This window comes from Narcine bancroftii, chromosome 11 (assembly GCF_036971445.1).
Source record: "Narcine bancroftii isolate sNarBan1 chromosome 11, sNarBan1.hap1, whole genome shotgun sequence".
Lineage (NCBI taxonomy): Eukaryota > Metazoa > Chordata > Chondrichthyes > Torpediniformes > Narcinidae > Narcine > Narcine bancroftii.
Window position 1 is genome coordinate 90,603,408 of NC_091479.1, and position 18,585 is coordinate 90,621,992.

At 37.7% G+C, this 18,585-nt stretch overlaps 1 protein-coding gene across 1 annotated transcript in view; it reads right to left on the reverse strand.

Moving 5' to 3' along the window:
* Window positions 1–18,585, reverse strand: part of lemd3 (LEM domain containing 3) — a 56,746-nt gene that overhangs the window by 20,190 nt on the left and 17,971 nt on the right. The window contains exons 2-6 of the mRNA XM_069904012.1: window positions 9,496–9,527; window positions 8,186–8,252; window positions 6,196–6,272; window positions 1,853–1,932; window positions 1,598–1,743 (exon numbers count right to left, since the gene is read on the reverse strand). Coding sequence (XP_069760113.1) covers window positions 1,598–1,743; window positions 1,853–1,932; window positions 6,196–6,272; window positions 8,186–8,252; window positions 9,496–9,527 — 402 coding nt within the window. The remainder of the gene's footprint in view (window positions 1–1,597; window positions 1,744–1,852; window positions 1,933–6,195; window positions 6,273–8,185; window positions 8,253–9,495; window positions 9,528–18,585) is intronic.

Below are 18,585 nucleotides of genomic sequence, written 5' to 3' on the forward strand. Positions count from 1 at the left end.
TTTTAAGCTATCGGTATATTAGAAAGTAATTCTTATTTTAAGAGAACATATCTAAAATCCTTCAAAATCACGATCATCGCCTGAGGCAAAGAGCTCAGCAAGCACATCCAGTCTCACTGTTTAAACTATCATGCTGAATCTGATGAGTCAGCTTCCACTTCGTCAGTGTCGGAAAACAAATCATCCTTTGTACCATCCATTGCCCTAGAGAAACCATTTTATTATTCTCTACCTCCATTTTACCCCAGGCTTTGATCACAAAAATCACACATCACATCAAGTGATGCAGCACACATTGCCCTGCCTTTTGTAAAGGATTTTTCAGCACCAATTATTCCATTCTTCACGCACAAGATCTTTAAATGGCTCGTTCAAGCAGACCTAAATCTAGTGGTCGCAATAGAAAAGTCAAACCACCTGGTATAACAGCAATCACAGTATTATTTAATGTTAATCTATTTCTAGTTTTATCAGCAAAACATATCCCAGACCAACAAACACTGTTCCTTGCGGATACCTCCAAGCTGCCTGTTCCACACATTGTCTATCCATAGTTTGACACCACTTTCATCCATCCATCCTTTTTCTGAGCAATTTTGGTTTTTTGTCGTATTACCAGATTTTTCCTGTTTATAAAATGGCTGCACCAGCTTACTGTACCTTTAAAATCTCTTGTGTTCTGAATTTGACCGTGCCCACTTCAGAACATATGACCTGATGCTATTTCTTATGACTATGTAGCAATTTTGTCTGCAATGTGATTTTCCAACTCTGGCCAACAAATGATTCCTCTACTCATCGAACCTTGTTTCTTTGCTATTTTTCTTAGACCATCTTCATTCCTTCTCCGCTCTCTTCCCATCTTCTCAGTTAGGTCCAATGACCTCGCAGCAGCTTAGTTGGGAGATTCCTTGGCTACTTCAATGACTTTCAACTTAAAACTTGCTTCACACCTTCATTTTGCTGGAGGCTCCAACCCACCTTTCAGCCACACCTAACAGCTCCGTCAACACGATACCAGCTCAATCAACATGTATTTTTGTGGGTCATCTTGTACATCCGATACATGATAAAACCATGAAATTCAGGCTGAAATTGGGGACCTGACTTATCTGAAGGTCTTATACACCAAAATATACAGTAATTAAGAAAGTCACAACATTGTCCCTCTTTCTTCAGGAAATAGAATGCAAAAGTTTTTTAAAAATGTAATGTTATGGGCTGGTGAGGAACTGTGAACATGAGCAATCCCTTCTGCAAAGTGGGAGGGATTTGTCCAGGCCAAGAAAAATAAGGCTACTGACAAAGTCTGGGCCACTGTGGAAGATTCTGAAATGTAGCTAAGATGAGGCAACCCATCACGATGCAGGAAAGTGAGAAAATGGAGGGGAAAAAAGTCTTCAATACATGATACCGCAAAAATTATTGATAACAACTTGCTAAAGTTTCCTCAAAAGCCCACTGCTGACAGGAAATATTGATTTTAAAATGCACATTTTAAAAGTATTGTCAGGCATTATCCATCAAGTATTTTCAAAATTAAACTTTCCTTTACTGTTTACAGGTTTACAAAATGTATTACAAACATGAAACTCACCAACAAGGAATATAAACATTCTGTGGAGTACTGTTAAAAATGCACGGCGGAAGCGGCAAATGAAAGACATCTGCGGATGGGTAGATTCCAGGTACAGTACTTGACTCACATCATTTACCTTTACATCAGAGTCATTGCCAAGCAACCTATGCATTAAAAACAATAAATTAGTACTGTTCCTGTTGATCTGTTTTGTTTTGCATTGACATGGGCTTTAGAGCTTAAAATTTACCCTCAATGAACAACGTCACTCACTTTATGCCAAAGTCATCGGTACTTTGCAAGATCCACTGGAGTGAACCATTAAATTTGTCTTCATGATTGGGATCAAGAACCTGTAAAAATCAACAGCAAAACAAAAGTGAAGTTCATTTCTTTTGAGTTTGGAAATCAAGCTCTTCAGACTACTACCCAAAGCTAGTAACATACTAAATTACTTTCTACAGTACTACAAAGAAACTCCATTCTTGATCATCTAAAAATTCTACAGAAAATATAGCAGTTTAAAAAAGGATTTTCTTTGCCAAAATTTTGACAAAAAAGCCAGATTGCTGCATCACAGCCAAAATTAAATGAATTATACAAATATTTAAGACTGCAAAAAAAAGTGCCCCAATATCAGATAACTTGCATCATTCCAATTACAGAAAGAATCAGAAATTAATAACCCAAGAAATAAAAAGGCCTGAACACAGAATAATGAATTTTAGGATATACACCTTTAACTTATTTTTTTTTTCACTACAGCAAATAGTTCTGAATATTCAAAACCAGTGACAATACATAACCCAGACAGACAATGCTTTGTCAACTACAATCACCAATGCACTCAGCTAACAGCCAAGTACAGTAGAATTCCTAAAATCTGGACTGATCAGGGTTTGGGTGGGTTGGTCTGGATTCTCAGGCAGTACTTTTAAAATTCAAATTTAAGGATGAATAGGTAAACTTTGATAGTTTATTCATTAGCAAATACACCATACTTCATTTATCAAAACAAGTAAGCATGGTTACTCGTGGTGCTTATCAGGCATGCACACACACAAAAGCCTGCTAAATTTTAAAAGTTTGATCTTTTGAAGTCTGGATTCTCAGATGGTCTAGATTTCTGGACTTCTACTGTATATTACTATTGGTTGCAGATGTTAGCACCCATTGTATGAAATGTTAAAGCCCTAATAAAATGCAGTTAATGGCTGTTGACAACTGCTGTTGAGAATAGACATCAATTGGTTGAAGCATAATGTTGTCCCTGGAACTGTGTTAATGTGGTACAAAGGCAGATATACTAAAATGGATAGATTGGAAAAAAAAAAGTAGGACCAATTACTTGTGTTCCCAACCTTGATAAGGATCTAGGAAAAAGCAAGATCATTATGGCAAGACTTGAAAGAACAGAAGTTGATGGATCTTTTGAAAGCATCAATAGATTCAAGACCAGCTACAACTGGGTTAAATGTTTCATGGTAGAAGCTGAAGCAAAATGCAGACAGTATAGAGGCAGAAGGATGCTATAGGAACTGGAACGAGTAACCAAGGAAACTGGCTATTTCATTAAACAAGTTTTTGAGATGAATAAAGACAAAATGTTGAAGAGTTTACCCTTGCACATCTTCATCTTGAGGAATGACAAAACAGCCTAATCGTGGAAAAGTCACAGAACAGAAAAGATCCTCTCCTTCAGTCTCAAGCTCGATTATTAACCAGCACCATTTACCAGAACATTAGTCCGTGAACTACTCTTTGCAGACGATGCCGCTTTAGTTGCCCATTCAGAGCCAGCTCTTCAGCGCTTGACGTCCTGCTTTGCGGAAACTGCCAAAATGTTTGGCCTGGAAGTCAGCCTGAAGAAAACTGAGGTCCTCCATCAGCCAGCTCCCCACCATGACTACCAGCCCCCCCCCACATCTCCAATGGGCACACAAAACTCAAAACGGTCAACCAGTTTACCTATCTCGGCTGCACCATTTCATCAGATGCAAGGATCGACAATGAGATAGACAACAGACTCGCCAAGGCAAATAGCGCCTTTGGAAGACTACACAAAATTGTCTGGAAAAAAAACAAACTGAAAAACCTCAAAGATAAGTGTATACAGAGACGTAGTCATACCCACACTCCTGTTCGGCTCCGAATCATGGGTCCTCTACCGGCATCACCTACGGCTCCTAGAACGCTTCCACCAGCATTGTCTCCACTCCATCCTCAACATCCATTGGAGCGCTTTCATCCCTAACGTCGAAGTACTCGAGATGGCAGAGGTCGACAGCATCGACTCCACGCTGCTGAAGATCCAGCTGCGCTGGGTGGGTCACGTCTCCAGAATGGAGGACCATCGCCTTCCCAAGATCGTGTTATATGGCGAGCTCTCCACTGGCCACCGTGACAGAGGTGCACCAAAGAAAAGGTACAAGGACTGCCTAAAGAAATCTCTTGGTGCCTGCCACATTGACCACCACCAGTGGGTTGATATCGCCTCAAACCGTGCATCTTGGCGCCTCACAGTTTGGCAGGCAGCAACCTCCTTTGAAGAGGACCGCAGAGCCCACCTCACCGACAAAAGGCAAAGGAGGATAAACCCAACACCCAACCCTAACCAAACAATTTTCCCCTGCAGCTGCTGCAACCGTGTCTGCCTGTCCCGCATCGGACTTGTCAGCCACAAACGAGCCTGCAGCTGACGTGGACTTTTACCCCCTCCATAAATCTTCGTCCGCGAAGCCAAGCCAAAGAAATTCAAACTGTTATTTACTGCATCCACTTTACCTTTAATATGTAAACCTATTAGGTGCAGAGAATACAACTTGACCCGTTGAAGTCTGATCTCCCATTCAGGACTGGTCTGACTGCTTTCACACCATTCTTCCCCTGACTTTGACTGTTTAAACTCCCCCTTGCACATCAAGAATCTACCTCAGAAACAACTCTGCTTACACTAGAGAATAAGAGTTTTGCCCATCCAATAGAGGAAAATATAACATTCCATTGATTTTAAATGGGTGAATCCTTATCTTGGGATTTCTATCTCCAGTTCGAGATTCCCACACAAGAGGGAACATCTGTCTACATATACCCATCCATACATCTTATTTAAGTCACCGCTAAACTCAAAGGGATACAAGTGGAACTTATCCAACCTTTCATTAGAAGACAACCCACCCATTCCAGGCATCAATTTAGTACATCTTCCTTGAATTGCTTCCACTATATTGACATCCTTAAGAAAAGGTGATCAAGCACACAGTACTCCAGATGGGTCTTACCAATACTCTATAACAATAGAATCCCCATTATACAGAATTCAATCAACCGGCAAAAAGGGAAATAAATAAATATGATGAATGAATGAAGAGACTGGGAAGGTGAACCCTGTGGGGGAGCACGGAGACTTCATTAGATACCTGCAGGTTTGCCCTGCTGAATGGTCCTCAATGCACGCACACTCTTTTCGCTGTTGCCACTTGGGTGGAGGAGAGTCAGGTTGTCTGAGCGAGAAAGGTGGTAGAGTGCGCATAGACCCTGACTGGGACACTCAAGTTGGAGCCAGTAGGATAGGATATGGAGAGCGGAGGGGGAAAAGAGGGCAGCAACATTGAGACTCTGCTGTCAAGGGTCAGATTTTAGACCTGGTGTACAAGATGACCCGAGTTTAAAGTGACATTTTTAAGTTTCAAGGTTATTCTGTACGTTGGCATATACGATAGGTAAAAAAAAACCATTTAAAATTGCCAGAGGTCATTTATGATGGCGACACTGTTAGATTAGCGGCAAACAAACACTGTTAGTGTCCATGATCAAGGTTCAAATTTAAATTTACGTTACAAAAATTACCTGATTAAAGTGAACTTTACATAATTAAAGACAATACTGATTTTTTTTTCCAAATGACATTTTGCACTGTCCTTTGTTTTTTAAACAATGTATTCTTAATGCAGGTGTACTAGCTAGGTATTGGAGAGTGAGTCTCAGACAACCAGAAGATTTGCATATCTGACATCCGTGATCCACATAGTGGGGGCATGAACTCATTGGCCATGAAAGTACCCAGTAGATATTTCAGAGTGATTTGAGGTTATTCATCTGTTGGTCTCTCTGCTTTCCTCAATGTCAGAACTTGCATAGTTCAGATGCCAACCTGACGTTTTCCTAACAGAATAGATATTATTGACCTCAACAAGATCCACACTCTGTTTTTGAAGTTGGCATTTTAAACCAGAGTGTGGCAGCAGGATTAAGAACATAGAAAGATGAAGGAGAGTCTTGCAGGTTTCAGCATTTGCATAACTCTAGAAATACGCCAAAATAAAAGCCAAAACACTGTGAGAATGCAAAAGCGCAAGTAGCATCTGCAAAAGAAAAGGGACATTTTCAGGTCATAATCCTGCATCATCCATTTGTAAAGTTGCAACCCAAAATGCCAATCTTTTCCATTCATCTACAGATGCTGCTTGAGTCACAGAATTCCTCCAACAATTTGTTTTTTTGCTCCAGATTCCAGCATCTGCAATCTCTTGCATCTCTATGAATATAAAACACTATAGCTGGAAAGTGGTTCAAGCAGTTTAAAAAAAAAGTTAAACAGGCATGAAATAACTTACAGTTACATATTCAGCAGCATCTTGGACAGAAAGACTTCTGTTTTTATAATGAACATGGTCACCACAATCATATTCTCCTATAATTAGAGAAAAATATTTTTTTTTTGCAAAATGAGTGTCGAAAAAAATTATCACATTTTGAAATACAATATCCATCATTCAGCAAACTAAACTACAATTAATTTTGGACCTCTCAAGAACAAACAAAAGAGTACTAAACTGCCTTCTGCTCATCCATTTTAGCCCAGGCATATGTCTAAATTTTAAAACCTCCCCACAGCTGCTTGATCATTTGCTCTGTTGCATGTTATTCCAATTAAACTTGAGGCCTCAAAATTTGTTTTTTGGTTCAGCAAAGCAATACTTTTGATTCAGTTAACTAGAAGGGAAACTGCTGGGTAGGAAAGACAATATTACAGATCTAGGTTGTATTTCTCATTTCGTATTCAAAATCTGCATGTTATTTTGACATTTGGTGTGAACAATATTGGTTGTAATGCTCGGTTTTGAATCAGTGAAAAAAAGTGTACAGTGCTCATGTCTATATTAGTACTTTGCCATCAAAATTGAACTACTGCAGATTAAATAGACTGTCTTGAACTAGTTTATGTAGTTATAAAAATAATGTAATATACTAATTTCCAATGTAAAACTGATTTAAAGCGATTTTGAGCGATGTTTGAGGAAGCAATTTTCCTACTGCAGAGAACATGGCCTCTTTTCTTCCACATTCACACCCTTAATTAGGGAGACAATTACTTTCCACTCCACCAAAATGATAACGATCAGGTCAGTTCCCATCCACCCATTAACAAGAACATTCCACAAATATTTAGCTAGCAAATTTTAGAATTATTTGTCAAAATAATGAGGAGAGGGGAAAACTGCAAGGGAAGATTTAATGTAAAAGCACTTCACCCAGGAAGATTTTATCTTTCGCCATGGAATACTAAATTACTGGGAGCAAGTTTGTGCAAGTTATATGATTTTCATTTATATCAGTTTTACCCAAAAATTGGATAATACAAAAAATTGGGATAGTCAGTTGATTGCTGCAAGTATACCACCATGGAGAAAATTATACTACAGGTTGGTTGTATTTCTGTTTCTCTTCAGGTTTACAAATTTCCCCAAGCTTCCATCAAATATTAAAACTATTAAATTGTAAGCAAGTACCAGGAAAATTATAAAATTGGATTCTGGTAATTTATGATACCAAGATTGAAATTTGATGCATCACCGACGTTTTGCGCCTGAGCCCTTCAAGGTACGAGCTAAAGATATATTACTGATGTTTCAGGCATGAGCCTTTCCTCAACATTTACTACAATTACAGTCTCTGCACTTTATGACAATCACAGCATCTACAAAATTTAGCATTTCACAGCAATTGTTAAGACAACAAGGGGTCTGCAGTGAATGGATGATCCTGGTGATGTCATCTTGTTTACCTCCAGAAAAGGATGGATAATGTAGGATAACAGGATTGGAGTGTGATTTATCACACTATGTGGCACACAGAAGATGCAACAACCTACTTAGATCGGATAAAAATACCTCAAAATGGTATCCTCAATTTTTATGCATTTTTATGCAGAGGTTCCAAATCACACTGATCCCGGCAAGCTGAGATATGAATGTATCATGGCAGGGATTTAATATTTGAAATGTGAAGAAACAAGTTTTAAATACATATGAATATTTAGAATTATAGATGTTATTCTAATTATGGTAAACTTCAACTGATAAAGGACACTCCCGAAGATACTGTACAAAAGAAATAGTCATCAAGCTTCATTTGTAAAATAATATTTTCCCCAAAAAGACCCAAGGAATATTGAAGTTACTGCATAAAATTCAAAACTTTACAATATTGCTTTGAGGGAGAATGTTAATTTCATTAGTTTTCCACATGTAGTTCAAAAATGCGCATTGTGACTAATGTCAATGCAACAACAATAAAAATAAAAGTTTGACATCAAAATCTCACCTGCTATTTTTGCAAGGTGACTGTGCAATCTATGTAGAATAATCAAAATAATTTTTCTTTCTTCAACCTAAATGAAATAGAATTCAACAATTAACTGGACATTAGGCATAGATGGTAAAATAAATGCAGCCATTCCACACAGATTATTAAAAAACTGAAACCCAAGTAACAGAGGAAACATCAAGTCTCTGGATTTGGGCCTAAGCCAGAGTCTAAAAGTTTAGTTATTTATTAGGTGCATATTCTTTTCAATAATTTATCAATGACATTTAACTAGGGAAAGTAACTGTGTAAAGTAAAATTTCAAATTTATAAGCACAAGTGTTACAAATAAATAAGTGCAATGTGCTATCATAATTCTTTGTGTGGATTTTTAAAAAGGTTGAGTTGGCCTCAGGTTGCCAAATGTACATAGCATTCATATTAATTAATTAATAAAGTTTCTTTTTTTTTTACATTACCTAGACTCAAAGCATTTTCAGGCAATAAACATTTTTGAAGTGTGGCTCAAAATAGAAATGCTGGAAATGTTCAATATACACAATCTCTCCCCAAAATTCAATCTCACAATGACCATACTAAATTAAGATTTTGCTAGCCATCTACAGAAGTGAGATGGCCTTGTTCATCACCACTTCAATAAACAGAACACTCAACAACAAATCACCCCTTCTCCACTGATTTACAATTTTAATCAACAGATTTGTGCTCAAGTCTTGAACAGGCAACTGTTGATGAAGGTGTGACTGGATCACAGCTGAAATTGTGAGATGGAATTGACAACCCCCTTGTTGTACAAGGGGATTGGGAGAATGATGGTAAAATGGAAATGAATATTTCAGCTATTAGACCATGATCATCTACTTTCATATGTGCACCCCCCCCCCCCATTAATTTCTCACTCCTAAGCATTGTGCAACCAAATTATTTCCCATTCCCAATTTGGGAGAACAGAAGTACCAGTGCCACAGGATTTTTCAAAATTTGTTTTTTGTGAACATTAAAATAATTCCATCAATAATTCCCATTGCAGGCAATGCATACAAACCATAATTTGTCAGAATCTCTGCCTAACAAATGGTACAATTCTCCCCTCCCAAAGAAAAAATGAAATTATTTACTCACCAGTTTAAAAACAGAAGATTTAAATATTTTTCATTTGGCAAATATTTTGCTTTCCCAAACATCAAGTGAATGTGGTGGAAGGACAGTATCCCAAAGAAATAAATGAAAAAAAAATCCATGCACTATTTTGCTTGACTCAAAAGTATACTATGACTTCTGTATCTACAAATACAAGCGGCACTCACCTTATCATCTATTTCAAATGCCTGAGGTTTGACTGCAAAGAAAAAAAAAAGTAAAGAGCGATGGTCAAAGAATTTAGTGTACCAATTAAAATGATTTTTCAGAAATACAATCCATCATTTTTAAATCTCTAGTTAAGCAATGATTTAAAAAAAATATTTCTAAGGATATAGAACTCAAAATGATTTGTAGTATTTTATGGTGACTTTTAAGGGGAGATTAATATTTATTGTTCATTTTGGGCAACTTTATTTTACTCTAAAAACTTCCAATTTGTTTTGTGCTATTTTGCTCATACTCAGTTTGCCATTTCCTTTTATTCTTCCAAAGTTCAACAGTTAGTGAAAAAAATCAATTAAAAAAATCAAAATATTTCACTAGGAGACATTTGGTAAATCAACAGGATTTGTGTATTTTTTTTAAACATAGAATGTGTTTTTTCCATTAAAAATGTCTTCCTACCTTCCGGAGTGGCCATTCACACAAACGATCAAAACTTGGAATCTCTATTTCCTTGCACAAATTTAGACAGCATACCAGAAGTGTGGTAATTAAAGAGGTGAGACTTGCAAATACATGCTATTCATTAGCCCGCTGTTTCCGGAATGCATGTACCATATTTTCACTCATATAACACGCACATGTAATGTGCAGTAAATGGTGTAAAAATATTTTCATTTAATGCACAAATGCACATAACGTGCAGGTATAGTATTCTAAATTCCGACTGTCAAAAGCAATTTGCATTTAAATGGAACAGGAGAACAGTATCTGCCACAGTTAATCTCATGCAATTAACATCCAATCAACTTCCCCCAGAGGTGTCAATAGCCATCATATAGATGATATCCTCCTGCAACACATTAACAAGCTTTGAAGAGGAATCAATTAAATAGATCGAAGACAGGCTTCAGAGTCAAGCAGGATTTTAATTCTAATGTTGTCTCAAATTGGAGGCACTGGATATGTTAATTTTCTTCCTCAGGCAGAGGTAGGGAATTAACATTGATAAGGTGCATTACCATAGCCAGAATGTCCTGTTTATAGGAATACATTCAGTACAAAGAGATAGTCCCAAAAATCAAAATTTCCCACATCCGCTTTAAATTCTTTCATTGCCCCCATTACATTCTCATACTTGCTATAATATTCCCACACTTGCTCTAAATTATGTCTTTCCTACAGCTGCTATAAATTGTGCCCATTGCCAGTATTATATTTCATACTCGCTATAATATTCCACGCTCACTATAAACTGCAGGCACCTTATATTCCCATGCTTGTTATAAATTGCTGGTTTGACTTCCCACGCCCGCTATTAATTGTGCACATTCTTTCAACATGTAAAAATATTCTTGCGTAGTGTGCACACATATAACATGCGGGGGGGGGAGAGCTACCTGGTTATGTGTTCCAGAAAATTTACTAGGGGTCTAGGAGGTAAAATTTCAGAATGGGAAGGAGTCCCTCCTTTTCATTCCAATCTTTTACACAGACTGCATTCTGGAAATCTGATAATTTCCTGGAACACAGCACCTGTCTCTGCAACAATGACAGAGAAGACAAATCTAAATTCTATTCGATTTTATATTTTATGCAAGAATATTCAAAGTTTCACCAGAAATATATTTTGTTTCAATTTTGAAAACCACTTTAAAAACAATTTTGTATGCAATTAACACACTTTAGCATTACGTACTATATTCTTACTCAAGAAAAAAAATACACATTTAAGCTTTGTTCTTCACCAAATCCAGCCATCTCCTGGCACATTATCTAATTAGCAAAGTTAGATTTGCATAAAAGCTACCAAATTATGACACTTTTTTTTCAGTCAACTATGCAAAAGATTGATCAGGGTTGGGGAAAAAGTGTTTAGATCCCTATATAGGTGGTAAGGGAAAAGGTGAAAAAGGGGAGAGGCAAGATAGCCTTGCCATGTCCATAAATGGTTGCACTTATTTTATTCTTTCTTCAACAACACAGAATGGTACAGTAAAATAAATGTACATTAGTGTTAGGGATAGCAGATTCAAAAAGAATTCCACTTGTGACAAAAAGTACATTTGCTAATTATTCCTATTTTAAGGTGTCAAACCAGCAAAGTTATTGATTTGCACAAATGGAGGCATATTCTATATTTGGCATTTTGGACAATTAGATTGATTAAAAAAGCTTCACGAGAACACTAACAAAAAGGAATTTAACGTGCTGAAAAGGTTAGACAAAAAAAAACAAGTACATTTGATAAAGATATTAGGCAAGGGATTGATTGGTAAAGTAAATGGGAATTATGTTTCAACTAATATACTTTCAGAGCATGAACTTAATGGGCTAATTTTCCTTTTAGAATCAGCATCAAAATTTGTAGCCTATCCAAAGATGAGACCCCAGTATCCCCCTCTCCATCCTGACCTACTTTAAAAGGACAAAGCTTCATTCATTGTTGTTGTTCAATCTGATTATACAACAGAGGCTGGGGGTGGGGGGGGGTGTGCAGGGGGATAAACTGTCCTAGCCGGAACTCAACTGCATTCTGGACTGCTTGACTGAAAGATCACAGTCAGTCCAGGTTGATAGCAAAGTCCCATCACGTTGAGCACTGACACACACAAGGCTGTTGACGTCACAAACTCATAACTGAACTGTCAGATTCAGTTCTAACAGTCATCAAGTTTGCAGATGATACAACAGTAGTTGGCCTCATCGGCAACACTAAGTCATCTTATGGAGAGTAGGTTGGACCGCTTGTAAAATGCTAGAACAACCAGAGTCTCAATGTGGAGAAGACAAAAGGAAAGGATTATGGATTGAAGACAATTACACATTCTCCATTACACATCAATGTTTCTGCCAAGGAGAGCAAAGTTCCTTGCTGTGCATACAAAGGATGACCTATCCCAAACACTTAACACTTCATTCGGCAGGATGGCTCAGCTGCGACTACACTTCCTAAGGAGGCTGAGGAGGGTAAAGCTACCAACCCCCATCTTGACACCTTTTACCAGAAGCACAACTGTCTGGCTGCATCATTGTGTGGTATGGTAACTGCAAAGCATCAGACCTGGTCAACATAGGATCACCAAAGCAATCAAAAAGATCACTAGGGTCTCTCTTTCCCCTATTGAGGACATTTTCTGGGAGCGATGTTTCCATATGTTTCAAAGAAAGATTAAGAAGACACTTTCTATCCAACAAAATTATCTTTGACCCACTACCATCAAGGAGGTGACACAAACACATCACAATAGGGACTGATAGGGCTGCAAAATAATTTCCTCCTGCAGGCTGTGAGAATGATGAACGTAATCCTGGAATTGAGTAAATCATCTCAAAATATATTTAAATACAGTACAACTCCAATTATATGAAATTGGATTCTCTGAAATCCTCATTTATCAGAATTTTTTTTGGTGCCTAACTGACCGCACAGACCTCAGGCTGCCGGTGGCACGAGTGCATGGACCTCAATGGGGATAGGTGATCAGTGGCGGCCAGCATTTTTTTGATGATAATTAAATATTATTTTAATGCTTTTAAAAAAAGCCTTCCCTTGTTGTTTGTTATTGTTTAAATATCAATACAAGTGATACAAGTGTTGCTACTGGGCATTTTTTTTAAAATGACCAGTTATCCTGACATAGGCGAGGTCCCAACTATTTTGGATAATTGGAGTTGTACTGTATATTTTTACAATACAAAATATTAAATCAGTGTTTATATATGATTATTATTTCATGTGTCCAATTTCTGCACCGTGGTCCAGAGAAATGCCATTCTGTCTGGTTGTATATGTAGTCAAATAATAAACTTCAACTTAATTTATTGATTTCCACAATCAGATTTCAGATATATTGTCAAGAGTACATACATGACATCACATACAACCCTGAGATTCCTTTTCCTTCATGTGAGACAGAAGTACTGCTCATTGTACACATGAAAACATGTAAACAACTGACTGCACCATACAGAGAGGAGGAAACAAAGTGCAAAAGTAAGAATCCTTAAGTGAGTCCCTGATTGAGGAGTCCGATGATGGAGGGGTTGCAGCCATTTCTGAACCTGGGGATGCGACTCTTGTGGCATCGACACCTTTCCTGATAAAGTCATAAATGCATAATTCTCAAGGGATGAATGCAATCTGACAGAGCTAATTATATTTTATTTTACAACTAAAATGTTCCTTTATGTATTTAGGAGTAGTTTTATTTAAACAGCTGTAAAAGGATTTAACAAATAAGATTTTTAATATGGCTAGCTGTAACTCAACAAGCATTTCAAATGATTTTAAAACAATAATGAACAATTAAATAGATTTATTGGTATACTTGAGTAGTTTATTGATCACATTAGGCTTTTTAAATTTAAAAAAAAAATGCTCCCAATGCCTTCATGGGGAAGAAAAATCTGTTAAACTTGAACTGGTTTCTCTTACCAATCAATGCATTCAAAGTTGGATAATGTTCAGAACCTCTAAATCTAATGCAACCTACAGAATTAACTTTCAAGTCCAATCTTTTAACAAAAGATTGTCAGCAGAAGCTTTCTCACAGCATCAAAATGGATTTTCAGTCTACAGTCTAGTTCTTCCTTTTCAGTAATAGAATGCCCATCATCAGTATGACTGAATTAAAATTTGTCAATACTTCATTTTCTAAACTCAAAGTATTTTGCAACTTCTCAATCATCTTTGAAATAGTTTCGTCATGCAAGGTTAACAGAGTGGCTAGCACAACGCTGTTACAGTGCCAGCAATCAGGACCAGGTTCAAATTCAACACTGTCTGAAAGGAGTTTGTACGTTCTTGCTATTTCTGCATGGGTTTTCCTTGGGGATTCTGATTTCCTCCCACCCTTCAAGACATACCAGGGGCTGCCGGCTAATTGGGTAGCACCTCGAGGCTGAAAGGGCCCGTTACCATGCTGTCTAAATTTAATTATAAACATTAATTTTAAAAAAACATTTCAGTATATCAGGGGAAGTGGGCAGCCAGGGATGAGCATTAAAGGTCCTAAAGGACCAAAGGAATGATCTATATGTGATGCCAGGTAATGTGGACACGGTTCTAAATGAAAACTTCCCATCTCTATTCATAAATGATAGTTAAAAAGCAGGGAGGAGAATGTGAATAATCTAGAGCAAGTAGTATTATGAAAGAGGACACTTTAGATATTTTGTGATGCATATGGGTTAATAAATCTTCATAGATCCATCCCAAGATGCTACGAGAGGCAAAGGAGAATGGAGCTGGGGCCATGAGAGAACTTTTTTTAAAAAACCTTCATTAGCCACGCATGAGATACCAAAACTGGAGGATTGCTAATACTTAAAAAGGGCAGCAGGGATGAGACAGATAAATACCATCTGGTGCTCCTTTAATCAGCGATAGAGAAGTTATTGAGAAAATATTAAAGTAATATTTATACACATTTGGAGGGATGATCAGAGGAAGTCAGCATTGCTTTGTGCAGGGGAACTCCTGCCTGACCATTCGTTTAAGACTCTTTAGGAAATAAATGGAAACTGGATCTTTTCTCACTGGAGCTTAGAAAGTTGAGAAACAACTTTATAGAAGTATACAAAATCATAAAACAAGTGCCCAGAGTCTGTTTCCCTGGGTAGACAATTCAAGAACTAAAGGACATAGGTTCAAGGTGAAAGGGTAGAGATTCAAAAGGGACCCAAGAGGCAAGATTTTCACTCACAATCTGGATTAGGAATAACCTGCCAGTTATGGAAACAGGTACAAAAGACATTTCAAAAACATGGAGGGGGAAGAGCTTCAAAGGATATGTGTCAAATTGAACTAGCCCAGAATGACACCTTAATCAGCACAGATGAGTTGGGCTGAAGGGCCTGTTCTACTTTGAAAGGCTCCATAACTACAAATACAGGGTGATACATTTTGGTTTTTATTAATTAGAAATACAATTCTTCTTTCGTAGTCTGATGTACAGCTTTTATAAATGTTACACTAGGCCCTGGTTAGACTGTGTGTCATATTGTGCATTGAACCTTATAAAAAAGGATATACTAGCCTTGGAAGGAATGCATGACAAATTTTCCAGAAGTGACATCAAATTTTAAATGTAGACATACAGCAAGCATACTAACAGCCCATTTTGGCCCAAGAGTCAGTGCCACCCAATTTACACCCAACTAATCTGCACCCGCAGTACGTTTTGGATCACAAAATGGATTATATAAGCTACCCTTGCTGTAACTATTACAGAGGGCAGAAATAAGGAACATAAGGGCAAGATAAAATCATAGTCATTCAGCAAAAAAAATTCAAGCAAAGGATGTTAATAATATAGAATTTTCTCACTCCAAGAGTTACCAGTACAATTAATAATTTTAAATGTAATCAACAGATATCTGCCAGACCAACTAACAAAGGCAAGAAATGGCTTGAGGTTAAAACTTGGCTGCTCAAGCTGAATCCAACAGGACTTGATTTTAACATGCCCAGTTTGGGTCATGTGCAAACTCAGAAATCACATTACTATTAAGACGAGGACAAGCTGTTGTATGCTCAGGACTTTATATCCGCAAAGACGATTTCCTTACTATTACTGAATACACAGTCCCTTCCTGATGCAATACACTTTGTAGCATACTTTGCACCTTTTTGTTTACCACAAGGTGCTCCCGCTCAGGAGAGCTACAGAAAAGGTGCAACCCAAGAAAGATTTTATTTTTATTTCTGAGCAGAAGTCTGCACAAGAGTGTTTCTTTACTTCAGGATCATTTCCAAAGGGTCACACACAGTATAATAAAGGCAAAGAAAAGTATGGAATCTGTAGTTAGGAGACATTATCTTTTCAACATTAAGCATATAGTTCTACTAATTAGGCACATGCTGCCTTTTCTTTGTCAGCCCCTTGCTTCCACCTGAATACTATGCAACTTAGCGGCAGGCGCCTTAAGCTGGGAAATATGCAGCTCTACTTCAGTTGAGTCAGATGGCACATAACAAGAGGACTGCCATGAATTGGCATGGAGGTTGTACTATATTCCCTGAAGAAGTCTATCCAATAGCTATCCTGGGACCTGGGTGAGATTACTGGATCATTAGCTTCCTGCACCTTTCAGATAGCAGCCTAATAACCTACCTGTTAAATCGCCCGCCAACTCGGTGATTTAAGGGGGATCCCAGCCCCGCGATAACGTGGTGATTGGCGCGTCACACCACCACAGGGAATCCCATTCCCCATGCTCTTTCTGTTTAAAGTTCCAGAGTAACCGGGTGAGCTATTCCCCTTGCGTGGAGGAGGACATCCGGGTAAGTTTTATTGGGTTCCCTGACCACCTCGGAGGTAGGTCTGGGACCCAGGTGGATTTTTACTGTGTTTGCTGTTTGGCCCTTTCAAATTGCCCTGCACTTGCGTCTTCAATTTGATTAACCCCATTTTACAAGGCAATTTGAAAGGGCCTAGTGAAGCTAAATTGAGTTCAATCTAAGCCCCTATGCTGGAAATAGAGACAATGATCCACTGCCTTTCCAGCGAATAGAGGATTTGTTTTATACAAAAGCAACAGCTTTGATGCTGATTCTCCCATGCTATCAAGTGTAAGCAACTCGTCTTGAAGTAATCTGTAGTAAAGTGCGTCAAACTGTTGTTTGGTAGACAACAGGCTTCAAATACTCACTTTTCAGGTGGTCAAATGCTTTACTTGTGCTTTGGAAGCAGTGGTGGATTTCATCATTTGTATCTACCCTGAAAAGTTTCTTCTAGGATGCAAAGTGTCCATTTTTTTTTTGCAAGTTCTTTCTACGCACAAAACAGGAGCTTAGTAAAGGACTTTTTAAAACTCAGATGTTTTGCATGAACCAGTTTCTCTCCTACACTTGTGAAAACTTTTAAGATCAATCTACAATGAATGCACAAATATTAAGAATGTGAATTGCAATTTCTGGAGTGATGGCAAATGAGCACTTTTCTATCTATCCATCCTATAGATTATTACCACTCCAGCAGAAGGCCTGTTGAAGTCAATGAATTAAAGGAATGCAACAAGATCCAGAAGGATGGTTAAGTGATTATATCCTTGTTTAACTGGAATCAGAACCACAGCAGATTCATTGGTGAGGATTATGCTCTGCTGGTCATCATGGAGCAGTTGAAGGATGAAGTTTTGTACTCAGCCAAACTTGAATGATTTTCCAAAACCTCGTTTCATGATTAAGAGTTTTGAGAGGTCAAAACACCTTTTATAGTGAAAGCTTGGGGCCATTTTTCATTGATTTACTATGCAACAATTAGACCCCAAATCTCTTTTTAAGCTATCATCTTCCCAGCTAGAAGAAAATATACCATGAATTAGTGCTATTTCACTACCTATACCAGGAATTTCACCTACCTCCAGGTTCTTCAGTTGTGTCAAATAGCACATTGTGGAATGAAGTTAAGGACACCCATAGTGTGCCTTGACAATTTTTAAGTTCTCCCTTTCAGCAGATAATGTCCTTGTTGGCTCCCTGCCATCTTTGCCCCTCAATAATTCGATCATTTCGGGCAGAAATGGTCTGAACAGCTCTGACGCACATTATCTAACCTTGACTATTGAATTGGTTTTCTTCCACTGTCCTATTCTTCAGGTAACTAATTTTCCATCAGACTTCTGCCTTCAGATATTAGTAGGCCTTGGTTTTTTTTTAACTTGAATAATCCAGTTCAAGAAATTCTCACAAACATTATGTCTGATAACAGCAATACAACTTTCCATTACTTGACTTAAAACATTGCTCAACCATTTGGATAATTAAAGTGACAAGGAAGAAACTATATTTTGGAACAGTACAATTTGTTCAAAGTTAGCTTACATTAAATGCTGATGTCTCTATTTGAACATTGCAGTATTTACTAATATTTTAAGAGAAATGTACAAATGGTTGCCTGTCAAATTACAAGCATTCATTTGCCTTGCATCGGTGATGCTTGACTAAGCCATGGCTATATATGCTAATCACATTGCTGGATATTCCTCCACATTCCTGACATTGTAGACAGCTTCCATACAAAATGTGTAATGACTTGACTTCAATCAACAATGATATTCCAACCACATCATTTGAAGATTCTGCC